The 22759-nt window shown below is 33.4% G+C and overlaps 1 protein-coding gene across 1 annotated transcript in view; it reads left to right on the forward strand.

Annotated features, from left to right (window-relative positions):
* LOC109678222 (ankyrin repeat domain-containing protein 26-like) overlaps positions 1-18537 on the forward strand; it is a 67097-nt gene extending 48560 nt beyond the window's left edge. Inside the window, exons 12-13 of the mRNA XM_074055410.1 lie at positions 3382-3432; positions 18364-18537. Coding sequence (XP_073911511.1) covers positions 3382-3432; positions 18364-18537 — 225 coding nt within the window. The remainder of the gene's footprint in view (positions 1-3381; positions 3433-18363) is intronic.
* Positions 18538-22759: the final 4222 nt, after the last annotated feature.

The raw sequence follows: 22759 nt of genomic DNA on the forward strand, positions 1-22759 counted from the left end.
CCAAAACAGTTGACCTCAGCTATCATTTATGCCATAAAATATTCAAACATCAATTGGACCAGAACTTATGGGGAGAGAAGGCCACACCACAGTTGTAATAAAGGCAACTACTTCTACCAGGTGCTCTTTAAGACTTAGGAGAAGAGAAATTACCCTGAGTTTAATTTGTTATGCTATAAGGATTCTCTATCTAGAGAGTTAAGATTTCTTCAGTACACTATTCATGGTATATTTCAGTGACAAGAGGCCTTGAATTCAATCCCTAGGACAAAAAAGAAAGAAAGAAAAAGGAAGAAGAAAAAAAAAGTAACTAAAATGGATTTCTGGAGTATAAAAATATGCAATATTTTGAGACAGGCACTTCATTTTTATCTGAATAAAATTTATGTCCTATGAAAGTATTTGTGGATAGGGTATAAAGACATAATGGCATCTTTTGCTTGTGGTAATTGATTAAAGTCTTGGGGAAAACATAATATTACATTGATAGTTCCTTAATTTGAATCTCATGCACATTCAAGTCACATTTTATAGTATTTATTAATGGCAATGAAAATGTTTTCATTAAAGAGTTATCTCTTCACTAGTATTGAGTTGCTACATTAAAAGATTTGTCTGAATGCTGTTGTCACAGAAATATTATGGAAAACAGTCTCTCAAAATGTCAGTCAAGAAAAAGATGTCAGTCAAAGAAATTTGTCTCCACACCTAAAATCTTTAAAGGCACTGGAGGTCTCATTATCATTTTCACCACAAAGTATGTGTTATGTTCAGGCTGACTCCATAGGTTGGTTATTATGAAAAGTGTTCATATAAATGTGGGTGTACAGGTATCTCTACTGCATGCTGATTTATTTTTCTTCATATAAATGCCCAGGAGTGGTACAGGAATATCATATGGTCATTCTGTTTTTATTTTTAGTAATGTGCCTACTGATTTCGATAGTGCTGCACAGGTTTACATTCCCATCAACAGTGTAAGAGTTCCTTTTGTTTTACCTCTTTGCCATCATTTGCTTGTTTTCTTTATGATAGCCATTCTAACTGGAGTGAGATGGAATCTCAATGTTATGATTTGAATTTCTTTTATGACTAAGGATGTTGAGTATTTATGCATTTAGATGTCATTAGTACTTCTTTTGAGAAATGTCTGTTCAATTCATTTGATGGTTTATTAATTTGATTACTTATTTTTTAGCTCTTTCTGTATTCTAGATATTAATTCCTTGTCTGGTAAATAGCTGCAAAGATTTTTCCCTCATTCTGTAGATTTTCTCTTCATTCTGATAATTGTATCTATTGATGTACTCTCTAACAGGATGTACTACCATTTGGCAATTCTTACTCTTATTTCCTGAGCAATTGGAGTCCTATTTAAAAAGTTGTTGCCTACATCATGAAGTGTTTAATCTATGCTTTCCTATAGTAGTTTCAAAGTTTTAAGTCTTAAATTAAGATTTATGATCCATTTTGAATTGTTTTAAAAATTATTTTAAAGTGAGAAATAGTTTAAGTTTTCTCCATGTGGGTATCCAGTTTTCCTACCACCACTTGTTGAAGAGGCTGTGTTTATTCCAATATAGTTATGGCACCTTTCTTGAAGGGCAGGTGGTTGACACTGTGTGTGTTTATTTCAGGGTCTTCTATTCCACTGGTTTATGTGTATGTTTTGTGACAGTACCATGCAGTTTTTGTTAGTATGGCGTTGTAGTAAACTTTAAAGTGATGTATAAACAGAACCAAGCATTGCTTTTTTTGTTCAGGATTTTTAGTTATTTGGAATCTTTTATGAATCCATATGAATTTTAGGAATGATTTGTCTATTTCTGTGAATAATGTCACTGGAATTTTGGTAGGCACAGCATAGTAGATTGCTTTTGATTGTACAAGCATGTTCACAATATTATTTCTGTAAATCCATGAACTTGACATCTGCTAATGTCTTCAATATCTTTCTTTGATATTTTATAGCTCTCATTGTAGACATCTATCACCTCCTTAGTTTATTCTTAGATATTTTGTTTCTTTGATGCTATTATGAATGGAATTGTTTTTACTAATTTCTTTCTTAGCCTATTCAATACTGGTGTATGGAAAATGAAGTGATTTTTATATTTTGATTTTATCTCCTTCTACATTGTTGAAAGTGTTTGTCAGATTTAAGAGACTTTTGGTGGAGTCCCTAGGATCTTTTCAGTATAGGATCTTGTCTCCTGAAAATAGGGATAATTTTACTCCTTCCTTCCCAATTTGTATCCCTTTATTTCTCTTGTCTTATTGCTACAGCTAAGAATCAAGTATTATGCTAAGTCAGATTGGAGAGGACTGAGTATGGTGGCTTAAACCCATAATCTCAGAAGGAGAAGGAGGTATATCATGGCATGAGGAGGAAGGCAGAATGAGGTATATCATGGTATGAGGCCAACCTTGGGAGGGGAGGAAGTTAGTAAAATCATATTTCAAAGCACAAGATGAGCATGGTGGTTCATGTCCACTATCAGCTATACCAGAGGCACAGGTAGGAGGTTTGCAATTCAAGGCTAGCCTGGACATAAATTCTGAGATCAAAACTACTAAAAACTAACTTGAAAAAAAAAAAGTGTAGCTCTCTGGCATAGTGCTTGCTTAAAAAGCACCAGTCCCTATGTATAATCCCTAGTACTAGCACAGAGAAAGAGGTGGGTGGGAAAAGAGACAGAGAAAGACAGAAAGAGAGAGAGAGAGAGAGAGAGAGAGAGAGAGAGAGAGAGAGAGAGAGAATAACCTTGTCTCATTCCCAACTTCATAGAAAATGGTTTTAGCTTTTCCTCTATTAGTATGATGTTGGCAATAAGTTTGTCATACATAGCCTTTGTTTAGATCTATTCCTCATTTCTTCAGGGATTGTATCATGAAGGTATGTTGAATTTTGTTAAGTGCTTGTTTTGCATCTATTTAAATGATTATGTGATTTGTTTTCCTTGCTACTGTTTATGTACATATGTCAAACTGTACTTGCATCACTTGAATGAAACCCAAGTGGACATGGTGTATGATCTTTTTGATGTGTTATGAATTTAGATTGCAATTATCTTCTCGAGAATTTTTGTATGTATTTAAAAAATAAAATTAGTCTGTAATTGACTTTTCTGTTGTGTCCTTTTTGAGTTTTGGCAGCAGAGTTATACTGGCTTTGTAGAATGAGTTTCAGAAACTCTGGTGTTACTTCTTTATAGGTCTGGCAGAATTCAGCAGGGAATCTTTCTGGTTCTGGGATATTCTTTCTTGTGAGACTCTATTACTACATCAATCCCATCACCTGTTTGTGTCTATTTAAGTTGTTTATATCTTCTTCTTTCAATTTGGTACATCATATGAATCCAGAAATTTATCCACTTCTAGGTTTTCCAGTTTACTCTGAAAAATGACTTTGATGTGTCCCCAAGAGTGCTGGTAAGTTGAATTTTCATTTTTTTAAATTATTTTATTATTCATATGTGCATACAAGGCTTGGTTCATTTCTCCCCCCTTCCCCACCCCCTCCCTTACCACCCACTTTGCCCTCTCCCTCTTCCCCCACCTCCTCAATACCCAGCAGAAACTATTTTGCCCTTATTTCTAATTTTGTTGTAGAGAGAGTATAAGCAATAATAGGAAGGAACAAGGGTTTTTGCTGGTTGAGACAAGGATAGCTACACAGGGAGTTGACTCACATTAATTTCCTGTGCGTGTGTGTTACCTTCTAGGTTAATTCTTTTTGATCTAAACTTTTCTCTAGTTCCTGGTCCCCTTTTTCTATTGGCCTCAGTTGCTTCCAAGGTATCTGCTTTAGTTTCTCTGCATTAAGGGCAACAAATGCTAGCCAATTTTTTAGGTGTCTTACCTATCCTCACCCCTCCCTCTTAGCACTGACTTTGATGTGTCTCCAAGAGTGCTGGTAAGTTGAATTTTCATTTTTTAAGGATTTCCTCACTTATTTCACTCCTTATTTTTTTAGTGAGACACTAGACATTCAAAAGCAATCATTTAGTCTTCATGTGTTTGTATATTTCACATAGATTCTATTGCCATTCAATTTGCTGCATTCCACTCTGGTCTGATATAATACAGGAAGTTTTTTTCAAATTTTAGTATTCTTTATATCATATTTTATGTGACAAAATGTGTGATATCTTAAAGTAAATTTCTTGAAAAAGTTTATTCTGTGGCTGCTTAGTCCAAAATTCTATAGATTTGTTAAGTCCATGTGATCTATGGTATAATTTGATTCTTATGTTTCTTTGTCAATATTTTTCTCAGATTGCCTATCTATTGAAGTCACACACTATCATTGTTTTGGTATCTCCCTTTGATTTTATGTCCAATAGTGTTTGTTTGATGAGACCAGGTGTATCAATGTTTGGTTCATATATGCTTGCAATTGTTACATGCTCTTGATGGATTGTTCCCTTTATCAATATAACGTGACCTTCTTTATTGCTTCTGACTAATTTAGTTTGGAAGTCAAGTATGAGTATAGTAACTATTGCTTGCTTTTGGACTCTATTCTTAGAATACCTTTCTCTATATTTTCTGGTTAAGCCTAAATTTTTCTTTACCAATGAGTTTCTTGTAAGAAGCTAATGATTGAGTCTTGTTTTTTAATGCACTCCATGGGTGTCTTTTGATTTGAAAATTGAAACCATTAGCATTCACAATTATCATCAAAAGGTGTATAGTAATTCCTATTATTTTGTTGTGTTTAATTATTTCTTATTTCATTTTCTTATCTACTCATCTTGTGAAGTTTTTTTTTCGTGTATTTTCACAGTTGTCTTTATCTGTGTGCAAGGCTGTGTGCAGTCTTTAGTTTTGTTGTGGAAGGTTTTTATTTCTGTTTCAATTATGAAAGATAACTTTTATGGATTCGGTAATCTTGATTGCTAGTTATTTTCCTTTAAGTTTTAGAATATATAATTCCATACTCTCCTTGCTTTTAGAGTACCTTTTGAGAAAACTGCTGTTATTCTGATGAGTTTGTCACTTGGTGTTACTCTTTTGCAGCTGTCAAAAATTTTTCCTTGTCCTATGTATTTAGTGTTTACCTATAATATCATGTGGTATGGAGGTTCTTTTACAGTCTTCTCTGTTTTGTGTTCCCAAAATTCTCTCTATTAGATGAACATTTCTTTCTCAAGATTTGGGAAAGTTTCTGCTATTCTTTTATTGAATATGTTTCCTATCATATCACTTGTACCTCCTCTCCTTTTCTGCCCATAACTCATAGATTTGGTCTTTTATTTGTGCTCCAGAGTTCTCTCATGTTCCAGTTGTACTTCTTATTTTTTCATTATCATTATCTGAGTGTTTTAATTCATCTACTTTGACTTCCAGCTCTCACATTCTATCTTAAAGTAGATCTAGTCTATTGATGATGCTTTCACCTGAACTTCTTGATGTTTGAGAATTATATTTCTAGGATATTGATTTGGCTTTTTTTAAAAAAGGTTTCTATACCTATATTGAATTCCTTTTTAAAACTTTTCATTTTCTTCTCTATTTCACTTGCCTATTCATGTCTGTTTTTTCAGAATTAATTCAGGCATTTATTCATGTCTTCTACAATTTTGTTGTTTATTCTTCTAATTTTTCTTTTGAGTTCTTTGTCTGAAAGTCTATGCACATTACTATCTTTAGAGTCCATTGTTGTGGAATTTTTCCCTTTTGGAGGAATCATGTTGCTGTTTTTTCTTATATTACTTATATTTCTGGATTGGGATTTATGCATCTGAGGTCAACTCTTTGGTTGGAAGTTTTAATAACCTGAAATTTTTCAGTTGAAGTATTCTTAGTGATCAGCCAGGACTGAATACAGTAGAGCTGTATTCTATTTTCTCACTACTGGGCTAGAAGATAGCTTGACAATGACAAAGTCAACAATTCAAACCAAACTACATACTTAAATTAAGTAAAAAATTGCAGACATCATCTACAAAAACCAATAATTTTATATATGACAGGAATTAGGGTTGTTATGCAGTACCCACTAAGAGTTTAAAAATTAATAAAGGTATATGAATTAATAATTAAGTGGTAAAATGAGGTCACTCTCAGGGAAGGAAAAGGGAAGAAGTGTTGGGAGAGGGTGAAGTATATGGGATGAAGGCATAAGAATTAATAGTGTGTAAGAATACAGTATAATCTTTGCAGAGAAGAAAATATAGTCAGGGAATGGAAAAGGATAATTACCTGTGATTCCCCTCTGTGGGAAGCAGTTGTTGGTGGTTGGCTGAGGCACTGGGAGAGAAGTAATTGCTAGAGGGAAGAGTTAGGTCCTATCAAGTAATTCAGGCAGTAGTGTAGCTCAGAGAGTGGGCCATCTCCAACCCATTACATGGCAGCTCCTGCCATGTGTGGCAGTATTGGGTAGGGGATAGGCGGCTATGTGCAACTAGTGAGTGGTTTTGACTCCACTAAGTTTGTTTGCTCCCATGTCTTACTCTGGGCTGGTATCTTGCCATAAGAAGGAGACTTGGGGAACCAGGTAGCTGTGGTTCATCTTCAGTAAGGTTTAGACTGCTGGACTGAAACTCCATTTGAAAATTAGCAAGTTGCGGTGTGCCTAGGAATGGAGTGGGCCAGGACACACTGCACAATTTGCCTGTTCCTGCAGCTAGTACTGGGCAAAGGGTCTTAGAGGGTAAGACTGTTCTGTGATCCACTGGAGAAAAACTTTCCCTCTGTCTCTTTCGTAGCTCTGAAATTCAATTGTGCTGAATTTATCCTGGTCTGTAATTTCTACTTACTGGTGCCCTCTCCAGTCTTTCTAAATTGCCCTCACTTGTAGCCATATACCTGAGGTTTTCTTTCATATTAATGGAGAAAGAATAATATCATGGATGTCTCCTGGAAGTCTCTAATGTACTTTGAAGCTTTCCCACATATTTCATAATAAAGTGGATAATGACAGTCAAGTCTTTTAAAAAATTGTTCCATGCTGGATGTTGTTAGTTCTTACCTATAATTCCCAGAACTTGGGCAGCTTAGGCCAGGTGCTCAGGAGTTCAAGGCCAGTCTGGGCTAATTAGCAAGACCCTGTCTCAAAAACCACACACGCACACACACACACACACACACACACACACACACACACTCACAGATAATTGGTCTTAATTTCTAATAGAAATCTAAATCATAATTAGGCAATGTACTGTTTTCCTTTATTCCAATTCTGAAAAGTCATGGATCAAAGAAACTAATGTTTTAAAAGTGGCTCTAATGTATTTTATCAAGCAAACTTTTTGAAATCTTCGGATCTGATAAAGAAATGTTTAGTTATAATCAAGCTAGCATAATATTTTTAATCTTTTGCTGGTATAATTTTTACATGACATTATAATATTATTACTTCCCTTTTTCTGTATTGTTGATTCTCTGCTAAAAATAAACATGTTTATTTTCTAATTTTCCAAACATAGAGATTGCAAATTTCATTTTACAGAACATATACTTAAAGTGAAAAATGGATTAAGTTTTATGGAAGGCAGAATTTCATTAAGAATTGCAAAGTGATGCATTCAGTCTAAAATAATAATTGATTATTTAACCTCTTATAAATAAAACAAACTATCACTCTTCTGAAATGGAGTATCTTCAATAGACCAATATTAATGATGCTTTTTATGAGATTATGTACATGATCTAAACTTGCAATAAGTACAGATTTTATTTTGTGTAATTTTTTATGGGAATCCTTAATCTAGGCCTACTCTCTCAAATCTTATTTAAAAGCCACATTTAATATGTGATATTTCATTTTATGATGGGATCTCTTATTGATGTTGAACATAATGAAAAATATTTGATTTGTTTCAGGAGCAGCAAGAATTGAATGAAAGAGTAACCAGAGATTTGAATGAAGGTATGTTACCAGCATTTATGGAATAAATTTAGATTAACTGATTCTTGAAATAAGCCTTACATAGCAAATGTCATCCTTTCCCTTTGTTTACTCAATAATTTCTACATTAAATCTATTTGCATATACTATTCCAATGAAAGATGTGAAAACATAACAATTTCTAAAGAATTACATGCTTCCTCATTTTTTCACAGTCCATAGCTTTAAAAAAAAATCTGTGTTTCTTTTTCTCACTCAATACTTTCTTCACTTCTGTCTCCCTATAAACTGACAGCCTAGACACCAATACTGTTCTTGGAAAACAAAGGCATTATGACCTCCTCTGGTTTTTGACCAAAAACCCAAACTCTAACCAGTGTTCCAGGCACCATATTAAGCCATTCTACTGGAGACAATTCCAAATTTCTCTGGTAATAATTAGTCAAGCAACTACAGTTCATTAACTGTCACTTGAAAAATGACTTTTAAATTATCCTGTCATTTATTCTCATTGGTTTGCTTGTTGTCCCCAGGAAAAGGTTAATTTTCCTAAGTATGGCCTAAAATTATCCAAATCAGTTCTGTTATGATCAAGTTATTCAGCTTTATCTCTTTTCACTCACCCTTCTCTGCCCCTTTGCACCAGCATCTGGCCACTGGAACTACCTACCATTCATAATGTCCTGCCTCACCCTTAGCTATTTTCAGAGTTGCTTTCCTCTTTCTGGTGTGCTTTTTCCTTATTGTTCAAATATTGACTCAAATAATCTCTATCAAAAGCTTACAGTATTGACATAAAACTGAGATATAATTCCTTTCTGGATGTTCTAGTAAAGCCCTGTTTTATACCTGGCATAGTGTCAATACAAACTCAGTGTGGAAATTGTGTCTGATTTTTCATTTTATTATGTATGATTGTTAAAGAGTAGACTATATCACCTTCACCTTCTAATGCCAGTGCTTATCATGGTAACTTAGCACATGGCTGTAGACAAATGAACGGAAGGCCAGAAAACCAGCCTTCCATCGTAATATTTGGTCATGATGATGAATTTAGTGTGCAACTACTGGCAACTTAAGTGCAATGGTAATTTTTATTATAGTCATACATAAATTTTCCTACTTACTAACACAGCTATGGTCCTCACATTTTAAAATTAACTCATCTTAGTTAACTCTGACATCTTTTTCTTTACAGGTCCCACTGAATTTGAATCTGGGTCCTTTAGAACATCTCCCCTACAATTTCTTTATATGTGACGTCAAAGCTTTCCAAAGAGCATAGAGACTTCAAAGAAAAAAATATTTTATGTTCTTGGACTGTTCATATAACATTTTAATTATTTCCTAGTATTTATATAATGTAAAAACTTTCTTTTTTCATTTATAAGTGAATAAACTTTAAATTTTTAAAAATTTTTTTACTATTTTTGTACCAGGGGTATATTGTGTCATTTGGAAAACTTCTTCACAATTTATTATAATTGAATTTGCCTCCTCCATCATTTGCCTTTAACTTCCCTTCCCCACTTTTGGAATAGTTTCAGCAGATCTCATTTTTTCCATTTACATACACATGTGTAGAATATCTCCACCATATTCACCCTCTGTCCCCCTTTCCTCATATCTTCCCCTTCCCACTGGTACCCAATCCTCAAACAGGACCTCTTTGTCTTCCTGTTCTCTGAAAAACTTTCTTGAAGGAGAATATTTTTGTGTTGTAGATGAATGAGGAAAATTCATGCAATATTTTAAATTGTTTCTTGGCATCTTTAGTTATCTCTTATCTGGAGTCTACAAATGAAAGTCAGTATTGCAGCTTTATGTGTGCAAACTGACTAAATGCTAACAATTTACAAAGCCCAAAAAAACAAGCTGCCATTAATACTTTGATGGAGTTACTATCACTTTATCACTTTAGGTATATTTATTTGTATTTTTTAGTTTTATCACTTTAAAATGATATGAACAGTTAGACACACTTTGGGATATTTGTTCTATAGCCATTGTCAATGTTTTAATGTATTATAATTGTCATAATGTCATCAAACTTTTTAATTTTTAAAATAATTTCCACTTTAAGCACTGATTTATAGTTCTTTCCTCATGGGGAAACATTTCTCCATGGATTTTCTTTTTTCTGTTTATTTGTCTATTCATCTTTGATTAAATTTTTAAAATCTGTCTTAAAATGAGAGAAAAGTTTCAGATCTAATACCAAGATTTTTCCCCATGAACCACTTGTGAGTAAACTGCTAACAGATGCAATTATCTCTAATTTAGTGCACATTCTGTACTAGTCAGAACATTCTACATAACTAAAATACAACCTTCATAATCAGAAAGTTTACCTAGATACATGGCATCATTTAATCCCCATGCTGTTTTCAGGTTTCCCCACTTGTCTACAGTGTCCTTTATAGCAAGAGGATCCCATGCTGATCCATGGATTTCACTCAGTTGTATTCCTCATACTCCTTCAGTCTGGAACATCCCATCGTCTTTCCTCGACCCTAATGATCTTAAATATTTTGAGGTAGAACGTCCCTCTGTTGGATTTTTCTGATGCATAATTATAATTTTGCTCAGGTCATGTATTTTTGACAAGAGGATCAGAAAAATGATTCTGTGATTTTTTTCATGACATCCTGTCATGTGACCTGTAATTTTTATTTTCCTATTATTAATGATGTCATCAGTGGTATTTGCTGGGTTACCTCTCTCTGATATTATTTTTTCATTTCATAAGTATTTGATGTCTTGGAGGAAGTAATTTGAGACAATATAAATATCTGTACCTCATCAAACTTTTAATTTCTGCATTTATATGTATCCAGTTAAATTTATGCAATGAGCTATAATTTGTTAATATCATTTTAAAATTTCTTTTTCTTTTAGAAATTTTCTAGTTTGACAATTTCAGGCTTATATAAAATTTGTAAGAATAGTATAAATAACATTCCCTAATGTTGACATTATACTATATAAGTTCTGCTCTTTCCCTCCCTTTTCCCTCTTATTGCTGGATAAACCTAAATGTAGGTTTATAACAATGATTTTTTTCTTTGAACAATTTGTGAGTTGCAGACATTTTGCTTTTTTTTCACTAAAAACTTATATTTCCTAAAACCAATAAATTATCTTATATGACTACAGTATAGTGATCAAAATCAGGAAATTAAAATTCATTCAATATTAATATATAATCTACAGATATATTCAGATTCTGCCCCAGAGAAAAGCCAAGCATTCCCTGAATGAAAATCTTTCTGAATAACTTCTCAATGATTTTACTTTAAATATTGATACTTTTAAAGAAGCTTCAAATTGTACAAGATTTCTTTTACCCAATCATAGCAAATACAAAAAAACACACTGGTGCTCTTAAAGGTAAAGACTTTCTGTTCTTCAAACATGTTTTGCACCATTTTTTTTCTCATGTTGGAAAACATAGGAAAGCAAAATTCGCTTTGGAAGTGGGCATTATCATAAAACTCAAAAAAAAAAAAACAGCCATTTACAACAAATGGTAATCTTGTTGCTGTTAAGTAATTATATCCAAAGAATTTCTTCTCAGACATGAGACTGAGTAAGCAAAATAAGAAAGGGAAAGTAATTACAACTATGCTACCCAGTTTGGAATTTAAGTGATAGAGGAAAAATACCAAGAAAATTTGTTTCTTTAAACTTCTTTTTAAAGTTTATGTGCCTAGAAAAGATGCTCTCCAATTTGGGGAATAAAAAGTCATCATGTTTCAAACATGTTTATAGAGATCAATTTTAGTGAAATGTATTATCTTTTGCTGAGAAGTGGGAGATATTTTTGTTTGTATTTTTGTATACGTAAATAGAGTTGTTTTGAAGTTTCTGATCCCCTTTCTGCTCCTGCCCACAGAAATTAAATTGAATATAGTTGTCAGTATTGACTGCCTATTTCCTGCTTTTGGCCAAATCCACAAATAACAAAGGTAATTGGTCATATGGCTGAGATATAAGAACAAACAATTGCTTCTCTGGTCTCAACTAGATTGCACAAATTTTGTGCAAATGAAAGATTTCACAAATTTTCCCTGAAGAGACTGATTCAGAAATCAAATAAGGCTAAACAAGGATATTTCAAAATATTTCCTCAATATTGTGACAGAATTCCTAGACAAGAACCACTAATTAGAAAAGTGTAATATGTGAATTAAAAACTTAAACATCTCTAGAAAAGTTAGAGTTTGATTAGGTACTACTTTCTTCCAATCTCTCCTTTCCAATAACATTAGTATGTTTTTCATCTGTCTTTCTCTACTGCCATGGTTGGAAAGTAACTAGGTGTATTATTGGCCATAACTATTGGCTAACAGAATAACAGCCTTTTCCATCCAATAATCAGTCATTCACTGCCTTTCAGAACTGCTTTGAAAGTTTGATTGTGGATAGTAGTTAATGAATAGACCCTAGCATTTTAAGGATTTCATGTCTCCTTTTTATCATTCAGGTCATCAAGTCAACAAATGTCAAGAACCAGCAGGCTTTTGTTGAGAACAATAGCAAATCATGAACTCTTTTCATGTGAAGTTGTGTGATAGCAGATCTCAGGGTCTGTTAAGGTCAGAGACCCCTGCATCATTTATAGATTTTGTGACCTGATTTTTTTATCAAATATGATATTGAAGAAAGAAAAGATTTCACATGCAAATACTTGCTTTGTACCCAATCATTTCAAAACTCCCATGGCAAGGATAAAAATCACAAGGCCTGTGGATTTAATGTGGCCCATAGATGAGATACTAAGTTTGTATCCTTAAACTGAGTCCACTTTAAAGCTTCTGGAGACTCCTGCAGAAAACTGGACTCCAAATCACTCTTCAACAAGTAAATATGGTCATCTGGAAGCTCACATGATTTTTGGTGCCTGTGCAGAGGATACTAAGTATACCCAAGCCCCACACCTAGGTGTTTCCTCATGTCACCTATTTTCCCTCTGTGTGGATTTGAGTTTATAATTCCTACATTAATAAGTACATTGTGAAAAAAGATTTCTATGTTCTCAAAATTACATTAACATAAAAATATGGTACATGTTTTACATTGATACCTTAGAAATAGACTCAAATTTGAGAAGTTAGAAATTGAGATTTTAGGGCTGGTGAAGTGGTTCAAGTTGTAAAGTGCTTGTGCAGCAATCATGAAACCCTGAGCTCAAACCCAATACCAACAAAAAAAAAATTCAAAACTTAGCTTAAGATCTATACTCAAATAAATATGTAATTGTCTGGCCTAAATAAAAATAAATAAATAAATAAATAAAGTATAAAGAGTCATATTATTCTTAAAATGTCTGATGCCTTATTAGTTCAATCAGTTATAATAATTGCATTATACTTTAACTTAGTTTCACTTATTATATTAAAAAAATTCACATACATCAATATTAGAACTTTTCTTGATAAACCACTTTATTTTTATTTCTGATGTATATCTCTCTAAAAATAAAAATAATTTTTAAGTACTAGCTAAAATTGAACTAAAAGGAAAAGCAATTTTAATAGTAGATATACATCAGGTTCATTGAATTATCATTAAAAGTGAGAAAAATTTTTGTTGAGCTTTCTAACAACTATGACAAAAATATTCTATGCTATAAAAGAAATCAAAGCTCATTTGAATCCTAGGTCTTTAAACTCCAAGCCCACTTCCATAGCAACACATTGGCATAGGAACACCCGACATTTGAATATGAGCTTCTAACACCATAGATAGAATGGAATAGTATGAGTTTTTTCCATGACCTGGTAGAAGAGTCCAAACATCTGGAAAGCTCTCAAGACTGTACACATTGAACCTTACTTCCTTGAATGTATGTGATGCTACAAAAACATTGCCAAATAGTGATTAAGAAGCTGTGAATAATTTTTTAAATACTGGACCTGTAATGCATACTGTTGTAAAATTTCTTAAACAGCTGTTCATAGGAACTTTCCTTGTGTCATGGTAATTCAGGAAAGTACCTATTTTTTAGAATACAGATTGAGAAATCCTGCTCTGGAGATGAAAATTTCACAAAGCAATTCAATAAAATACTCAAAATCTTTATCTTCTGTATGTTGGGGTTTGTGGCCACAAAGATTAAATACAGAGCTTTTCCCTGAATAAGCTTTTGGTTCAGGTGGTAGCAATTACAAAACTCCAAATACCATGATAAATGTTGTGATAGAAGAAAGGCTTCTTTCAATGTTCGATGTGAGTTTTGGGCAGGACTGCAGGCCATGTGGCAAGTCTAGACAAGGGAGGGGCATTTCAAAGGAAAGAAGCAGCACATGTAAAAGTAAAGCAAAGTGAGAGGACAGAGAGACTACTGTTTATTTACTCTCTGTATGCTTATGTTTATAAGATTGTTCAAATCAATTGAGAAATGCATCATTTTGTGCACTATAAATTGCTTTTGTTTTCTTCTTCCCCCACAGGATGGCTTCACAATAGTTTTACTTGGTCTGGTGAAAAACAAACAGTGTATGGTAAAATTTTTAGTAAAGAAGCAAGCAAATATACATGCAGATGATAAGCTGGATAGTTATATTTGTTTATTCTTTTTAATATCCTAGTGTGTTCTAGAGTGGGTAGCAGTCACTCAGCTCACAAATATTTTACTCACAAAGGCACAATTTCAAATTCATAAAATGTGGCCAATTATGTGTAAAAACAGGTGTATTGAAGTACCTAAGGTGAAGTTATGCCTCTGTTATTTTAGATCAGCCCTCATATATGCTCTCAAACATGTTCAAATAATGCTGCAGGAGGAGATCAGAGTTACCCTTCTTTTTACTACCAGATCTGTACTAAAGTTCCCTTTATATCCTCTGTAGCACCTTTTCTGAGGTTATGGGAATCCCATATTATCCTTCCCTCATATGGATGTCAACTTAATTTTTTCCCCTTACATGATCTGTTTTCCTCAGCTACTTGAGTTTCTGGCTTAAGTTTTCAAAATATTTCCATATTTTGCTTCCAAAAGGAACCACTGTGCATAATTCTCTGAATCTAAGTAGATTGGTTGGATTTAAGAAAGTTAAGCCCTAGCCTGATGCTACTAGTGGACAGTGATAAGGTGGGAGTGATGGCATTGTAGTGGCCCACTGGGCATAGTGTCTAAAATTAGATTATGAAGGGGAGGGAGTAGGGATGGCAGAAAGTAAACTAAACAGGCAAAGAGGTGAGCAGTAGAGAAAGATGCTTTTATTTAAAGGTGAGTAGAAATCAGGTGGGGGTAGATAAGACAGGGAATCCAAATGCCCTGAAGCTATTGCACTAGGTATCTTTTGTTAAGAGCTAGATAACAAAGAGGGGAAATTTGTAGGAATTTAGGTCCACTCTTACCTCCACTTAAAGTGGCCAGATCAGGTATAAGTAAACAGGTTGTGCAAAGGCCAGTACCTGGGCAGTGGGGAGAATGAGGCGAGGCATATGCATGGTGAATCCTTTTTTACATTCATCTAGTGCCACTTCTGGAAGGTCCTAGTGGACAACTGTGGCTTTTATTTTAAATATACACATGCTCATCCCTGAAATAAAGAGATGTGCCCCTTTAAGAGATGTTCATTAATTACAAGTGTAGGGTGTTTTTTATATTTGAAAGGGCCCATCCTCTTTTCTGCTCATGTAAGGCTATCTATCTGTTTACTCTAACAATAACACCCCAGTATCTATGTATAAAAGAGGGTTTGTCTTCCACGTCAGCTGGAGATAAACACAGAAAAGAACCATTCTATCACTGATCTGTGTTTGATTAGGTCATGTAGGAACAGTAATAGTGCAAACCAGGCCTTGACATTTCGATAATTGCTCATTTTCTGGCTTGGAAATGACTTATAAGCTCAATAAATTTTATTACCTAATTTAATGGTACAATATACTGATAAAAATTTAGTTACAAATTATTAAATAGCTGATCTGCTCTGATGACAATACATAAAGGAAAGAACAGAGAATAACCAAAGTAAGAATTCAGCATTTACTAAAAAAAGCTGTATTTCATTCTTACACCCTCCAAAAAAAAGCTAATTAGGATTCCAATATAGATCATCTTACAAAACATTTTCCTTTCCTTTTATTTTCTTTTGTGCATGTTTTCATATCTCGTTAACCCTTCATAACAATATGGCAAAATAAAGTTGTAAAATCCTTACTTTTAGAAGATTATCAGGCTAAGAAAAATGACTTGTGCAAGAGCAAATGCTTGTTCATTGTTAGAGACAAGACTTACTTTGAGTTCAGGAGACTTTCCACTGTGTCATACCAATCTAGTTAACCAGCTGAGCTATGCCTGTCTATGCAGGAAATTTTCACCTTCTTTTTTCTCCTTTAATTACAAGTTCAACAAAAATTTGTAGTGCCCACAATTTTGAAGAATATGGGAGAAGATCTGATAGGAACACTGATATTGTCTGAAATACTCTTAAGAATTCATCATTTCATAAATGTTTTTCTTATCAATATTAAAAGAGTATTTTATCACATTCTAAATCCGTAGCATTAGGAAAATACTTTTGAACTATAAAGGAAAGATACTTAAAAATCTGTCACATGGCAATTCAGCTAAGATTTCTGATACTGAATTATCTTACATTGTTCTTTCCTAGATAAGAAAGTAAGACTAAAATTTTTTTTGATTTAAAAAGAGTAAAGAATTTAAGTATATATTGTATATATACATCTTCTGTGAATTTCTTTACTAATATTCTAGGAGTTTAGCATTAATTAAGACATTATTTATTAGAAATTTATAATCTTAAGTATATTGTCTAATGAAAATGGTTTTAAAATTTTGGCCTACAAACAAAATGTCTTTGCATAAGTAAGTATAAATTTTTAAAGTTAGTACGCTCTATGTTTCCTATGTATTCTGACTTTAGAGTCACATTACAGCAATTTGGACTTTTAAAAAAATTGTATTTGCTATTTAATTTTTTATATCATTATTCCTTGTGGTTGAGTAATACTCCATTGTATTATTTCAGTCTATTACTACATTGAGTAATACTATGATTTCATGATCTATTATTCTATTGTAGGGCATCTGAGTTGTTTCCAGACCTTGGCTATTGTGAATAGTGCTGCAATAAACATCAGTGTACAGGTGTCTCTACTATATTCTGTTTTATGTACTTTTGGATAGATGCCCAGGACCAGTATCAACGGATCATATGGCAGTTCTATCTCTAGTTTTTTTGAGGAATATCCATATTGCTTTCTATAGTAGTTGTACTAATTTGCATTCCCACCAGCAGGATATAAGGGATCCTGTTTCACCTCATCCTCGCCTGCATTTGTTGTTGTCATTACCCTTGATTAAGCCATTCTATCTGGGGTGAGATGCAATCTAAGTGTTGTTTTGCTTTGCATCTCTTTTATAACCAGGGAAATTGAATACTTCTTCATGTATTTACTGGCCATTTTTACTTCTTCCTTTGAGAACTCCCTGTTTAATTCATGTGCCCATTGTGGTGTTGATTCTTTGGGGGGCTGAGTTTTTTTAATTCCCTGTAGATTCCGGGTATTAGTCCCTTATTGGATGAGTAGCTGGCAAATATTTTCTCCCATTCTGTTGGTTGTCTCTCATGTCTGGTAACTCTTTCCTTTGCTGTACTGAAGCTCTTTAGTTTATTGCAGTCCCATTTGTTCATTGTTTCTCTTAGATGCTGAGCCTTTTGAGTTCTGTTTATGAAGTCATTCCCTATACCTATCTGTTCCAGTGTCTACTGCTTTTTGGAGTTGTTTCAAAGTTTCAGTGCCATAAAATGGTAGTCAATCCTCTCTAGAGCTTTGAATGAAGCTTTGAATCTTTCTTGGTTTCACTCCTGTTGTATGTAGATATGGTCTTAACAGGTAATTCCTTACATGTCCTTCAGGTCTAAAATGTTACGGGGAGTGATGGTGATAACTGAAGGGCATCTCTTTTTCCAGAATTCCATACTAGCAGCTCAGCAGTCTCACTCTTGTTACTTGTCTTCAAGCCCATTTGGTCCATACATTTAATTTAGTACCCTCATTTTTTCCATATCCCAGGATCCAAAGGGAAAAAAATAGACTTATGAAAGGCAGTGGAAGAAGGGGAAGAATAGCTTAGTGGAAGAAGGGGAAATCTTCCTCTTGTTTCTGAAACCATATACTGTACTTTCTCTAAAACTGGCTGCTTAATGAAAAATTCAAACAGCAAAGACAGAAGAAGGCTTCCTGCCAGTCAAGCAGGAAGTTAAAGTGTTGGATAGCAATGAGTTGATGAAGAAGACAAAAAATAAAGGGCCCATTTTGTAATGAATTCCCTTACTCAAACAGAAATGAAGCAGAATCTTCAAAAAAGGTCAATGACCTGTAATAGTAAAATTACACCAAGTACAAAATTATTTTAGGGACAAAGACCATGACAAATTAAGAGTGAAGTGATAGTCAATGAAAACAAGGATAGTTCTTTTTATTGAGAAGTGACAATTATCCTTAGTCTCAAACTTTCATTAAAGGTGGGAGAACAGCAAAAGAAGAAGCATAAAAGGAATAAAATGAAAGTATCTGAGAAGCTGAATTGTGGTGCTGCTGCCACCGCCACTGCATCTGCTGCTGACTTCAGTGATGATGGATTACTTCTACAGAGAGAGAGTAGAAAAACTGGTAAGAAGAATGAAAAAGATGATTAGTAAGAAAATGGGAAATATTTCAAAATAGATAATTGTTACTGTCATAGACAGCAAATTTATATTTGGGCAAATGGTAATGATGAACCCATCTTATGCTTCTGCTAGGGCCTTGTGGCATTCTCAAAGAAACCTACAATGAGATGCCATTTTTCATTTGCATTGACAAATGTTTCATTTAAAAATAATAACAAAAGCTGACAAATATGAGGAAAAGATTTTTCTTATGCACTATTGTTAAATTAAATGGATAAATAATGTTTGGTATGTAACTTAGTAGTGTGTGACTAAATTTCCCATATATTATTCTTTTAAGCTAAACATCTTCACTTCTAGAATTGTATCTTTCTCAGATAGGAAATCATGACTTGGAAAGACTTACATGCACACATTTGATAAATGCATGTATTATGCATGCATAATATAAAATAGGCCGTAATATATAACTATTGTATATAATGTATACATTAAGGATATATGCTTAATGACATTTATAGACATTTTAATATATACATATGTATGTTAAATATACTTATAGAATTACTCCTATATAAGGCTGAACATAGTCTATATACTCATCAGTAAGGAAATAAATTATCATACTCTAAAATAGTATAATGTGTAACCATTTAAAAATTACATTAGTACTTTTTGTATTAATACTTACAACATCTGCTGAGTTGCAAAAGGAAGCAAACTGCTTCACTGTCACTCTACTTTGTTACCAATAAACTTGCTAGTAATGAATTTTCTTTTTGTTTTCCACATTGGATGGGTATTTTAATATTATACTCTCATATTAATCTGAGTATCACTAAGGCATTGCAACTGGAGATCCTTGTGCTATCAATATTTAGTATGTTGGGTAAAACTTATTAAAATCTGCATAAAAGATATTTCATACATGAAACCAGGAATTGGCAAAATGTTTTGCAAATAGCCATATAGGAAATATTTATTGTTAGTATTTCAGACATAAGGTCTCTGTTGTTGTAAGCTGCAAACTACTCTAGACAATAAATCAATTGTGTGATTATGGTCCAATAAAACCTTTATTTATGGGGGAGGGGAGAACAAGTCAGAGGTGGAGTGCTTTCCTAACAGGATTGAGACCCTGAGTGTGACTCCCAGCATTGCTAAATAAATAAATAAATAAATAGAAAAACTCTAAAAACAAAACAAGACTAAATTATTTAAACAAACAATGGACTGGATTTGGTCCACAGCAGTAATTTGCTGACTATTTTGATAAATCAAAGTGCTGTCAACACAGTAGATCTTCCTTCTAAAGGTACCATGTGGCGTATCTTTACTTTTTAAATATATGTTTCAATATTGACTACACCATGATATTACACAGTGACTTAATATACAATTTACAAAAATTCAGGCTATAAAATAAGCATATGTTCTGCATTTCTACACTTTTACTCTTATTACAGAATTCAATATCTTACTATGACTAATTAATTTTTATGTTTGTTCAGCACAGAATATCATAGAATTAGATGATTTTTACCAGGACACAAATACTGCCCTTGAAACTTTTAGTTTTCCTGTAATTTTTACAAGTTTGCAAAAAATGATAATCAGCTTATATAAATACAACTGAGAAAATTTTAAGTAGCCTTTTCAACTAGAGTCTAATTTTATGAATTTATTTTAATTACCATGGTCCAGTATTTCTGTATTGTCAAAGTAAAAAGTTTAAAGTGTTACAAATATGTTATATACTCATTACATGAAAGTTGAAAGGCAGAGATAAACAAGATAAGAATCAGATCATCCTCAATTATTCCACTAAACTATGATGCATTTGGAAAAAGGGTTTGGAATCTGGACTCAGTAATTAAAATTCCTATCCAATTCATTCGTGTGTGAGTGTGTGTGTGTGTGTGTAGTGCTGTGTCACGTGCAATGCAGGTGCTTGCACATTGAACTAGACCCCAGTCTCCATTCATTCTTGAACTCACTCCAGTAATTATCACTGCCACCAACCCTCAAAAAGTTTACCACTGATTTTCACTTTAATAATCTAGACCTCATTTTACTTGAACTAACAGCAGTGTTTTACTTCTCGAAACACTTTCTTCCCTTGGATTCAGGACATAACTCACCTGGTTGTTTTCCCATCCTTTGAGTCCACCCATCTTAGACTGTTTTGCTTAGTTCTCTGCCTCCCAGGGCTCAGTCTTTGATCTATTTTCTCAGGACTTTTGCTACTTGTATATGCTTATTATGTACAAGTATAATCCCAGACCTATATATCAAATTGCCTACTCCAAATCTACCTTTGGTTAAGTATTGGGTTTCTAAAACTCAAGAATTTTGTAAACTTGAACTCCTGGTATATTTCTTCTTACCTGATCCTCATTCCTACTTGAGTCCATGGCAATTCCACCAGTTCCTCTCCCAGAACACCTTGGTATTATTAATGATTCAGCTGTCTCTCTCATACCTCATAATAATATGTCAGAAAATCTTGTCAAGTCTTCCTTTAAAATATTTGCAGAAGCAAACCATAGCTTCCTTATTCAATCTACCATCTGCTGTTTAATTTAGTTAATTCCACTAGTTGATCATTGTTTTTCTTCTTTCAATTCTCTTTCACTTAGCTTTTTAACATAACAGATTATTGAAACATAAACCAGATTGTGTCAACCCTCTTCTTAGAACCTTCTGACTTGCCTCAGTGGTCCTAATGCCTAGAGGCAATATGTGATTTGACACATTTTCTCTGACTGGAACATGTAGTTTTCTGTCCTTTTCACTCTACAGCAGCATGAATTTTCTACCTGATAGCTTCTTGACTTATTCTTTCTATTCCTTTAGTTTATTATTTGAAGACCATATTCTCACAAGCCACTTCCAGGCCATCCTAATATTGCTACCACCCCTCCAAATACATAAAATTCATTTTCATATTTCAGTTTTCCTCCTCTTAGATAATACACATTTTGCCTGTCTGTCTTTATTGTTCCTATGTGTATACTTTACATTCATTAGCATTTTGCCTAGTGACTACCATATAATCAATACGTAGAAAATGGAATAGCAAAAATTAAGTGGCTACTCAATAAGTACTTATTAAATAAGTGAAAGGAGTTTACCCATGGTATAGTTTTAAATAGCACATGAATCATCACTTAAAATTAGATTAACACATAAATTGTCACTTTAAATTAGAGACATGGGTCCATTTTGAGTTTAAATTTGCAAATATATAGGTCAGATTTTTTGGCTCTTTATTACCTGCATTCACTAGATTGATGTTTTCCCACTGAGGCAGAAAAGTCAATTACTGTGGTTATCTGTTATTTCTTCTTTTACTGTTACATATGATAGTTTTAATTGCAGTAACATGGATCAAAGGAATTGGAACTTTCATTTGTAGTTTACGAAGAAAACAGTATGTAAGTATAGGAAATTTAAGAGACTTACAATATTGTTAAAAGATTGAAGCCTTCAACATCTGAAAGTAAAAGACCAAGTTTTAATTTACTGCTTTGTATGGTTAGAGAGAGCTATACTGCTCAGGCATGGTGTACTCTCATACTGCATCCTGCTTATCTTGTACAGAGTTTCAGGGAAAGTGGTGTAAAAAGATCAGCCAACTTCCAGAAGGTAAGTGGGTGGACATCTTGGTGGAGTAAAAATTAAAGATGATCTCAGACCTCCGAAACACCAACTTTAAGAAGGTAGGAGGGTTAACATCTTTAACAGTTTGGAAATCCAAGTGATCACATTGTTCATAATTTGCCATGTAAGTCATGTTTATTGCAGTGACTTTGTCTCTGATTAGCTATCTTTCAGGAGGCAAATGGCTGGCATTTATTGATTGGTGAGTGAGGCTAGTCGTCATTGATTGGTTAAATAGGTTTTAAACTTACTTGGATGGCTAAGTGCTACCAGGGTTACAAGACAGCCTTTTCCTATGTTTGAGGGAGTTTTAACCACATGCTTTCTGTTTATGTTACTTTCAATCAATTGTTCAATTTGAAAATATTTCATCTTACAGAATTATAGTTATTTTTTAATTTGGCTTTAGAGGAATTGTTTAATAATTGCTTTCAGTAATGTCTTCCACTTTTATATGCCCACATAGATAAAAGATATATCTACATTTTTGTAAATGATTTTAGTTTCATTTTTGTTTTTGGTACTTTTAGGGGTTCACAACATAGCATATTCCAGGGTCTTTGTAAATATTGTATGTATGTGATAG

This window comes from Castor canadensis, chromosome 15, assembly GCF_047511655.1.
Source record: "Castor canadensis chromosome 15, mCasCan1.hap1v2, whole genome shotgun sequence".
Lineage (NCBI taxonomy): Eukaryota > Metazoa > Chordata > Mammalia > Rodentia > Castoridae > Castor > Castor canadensis.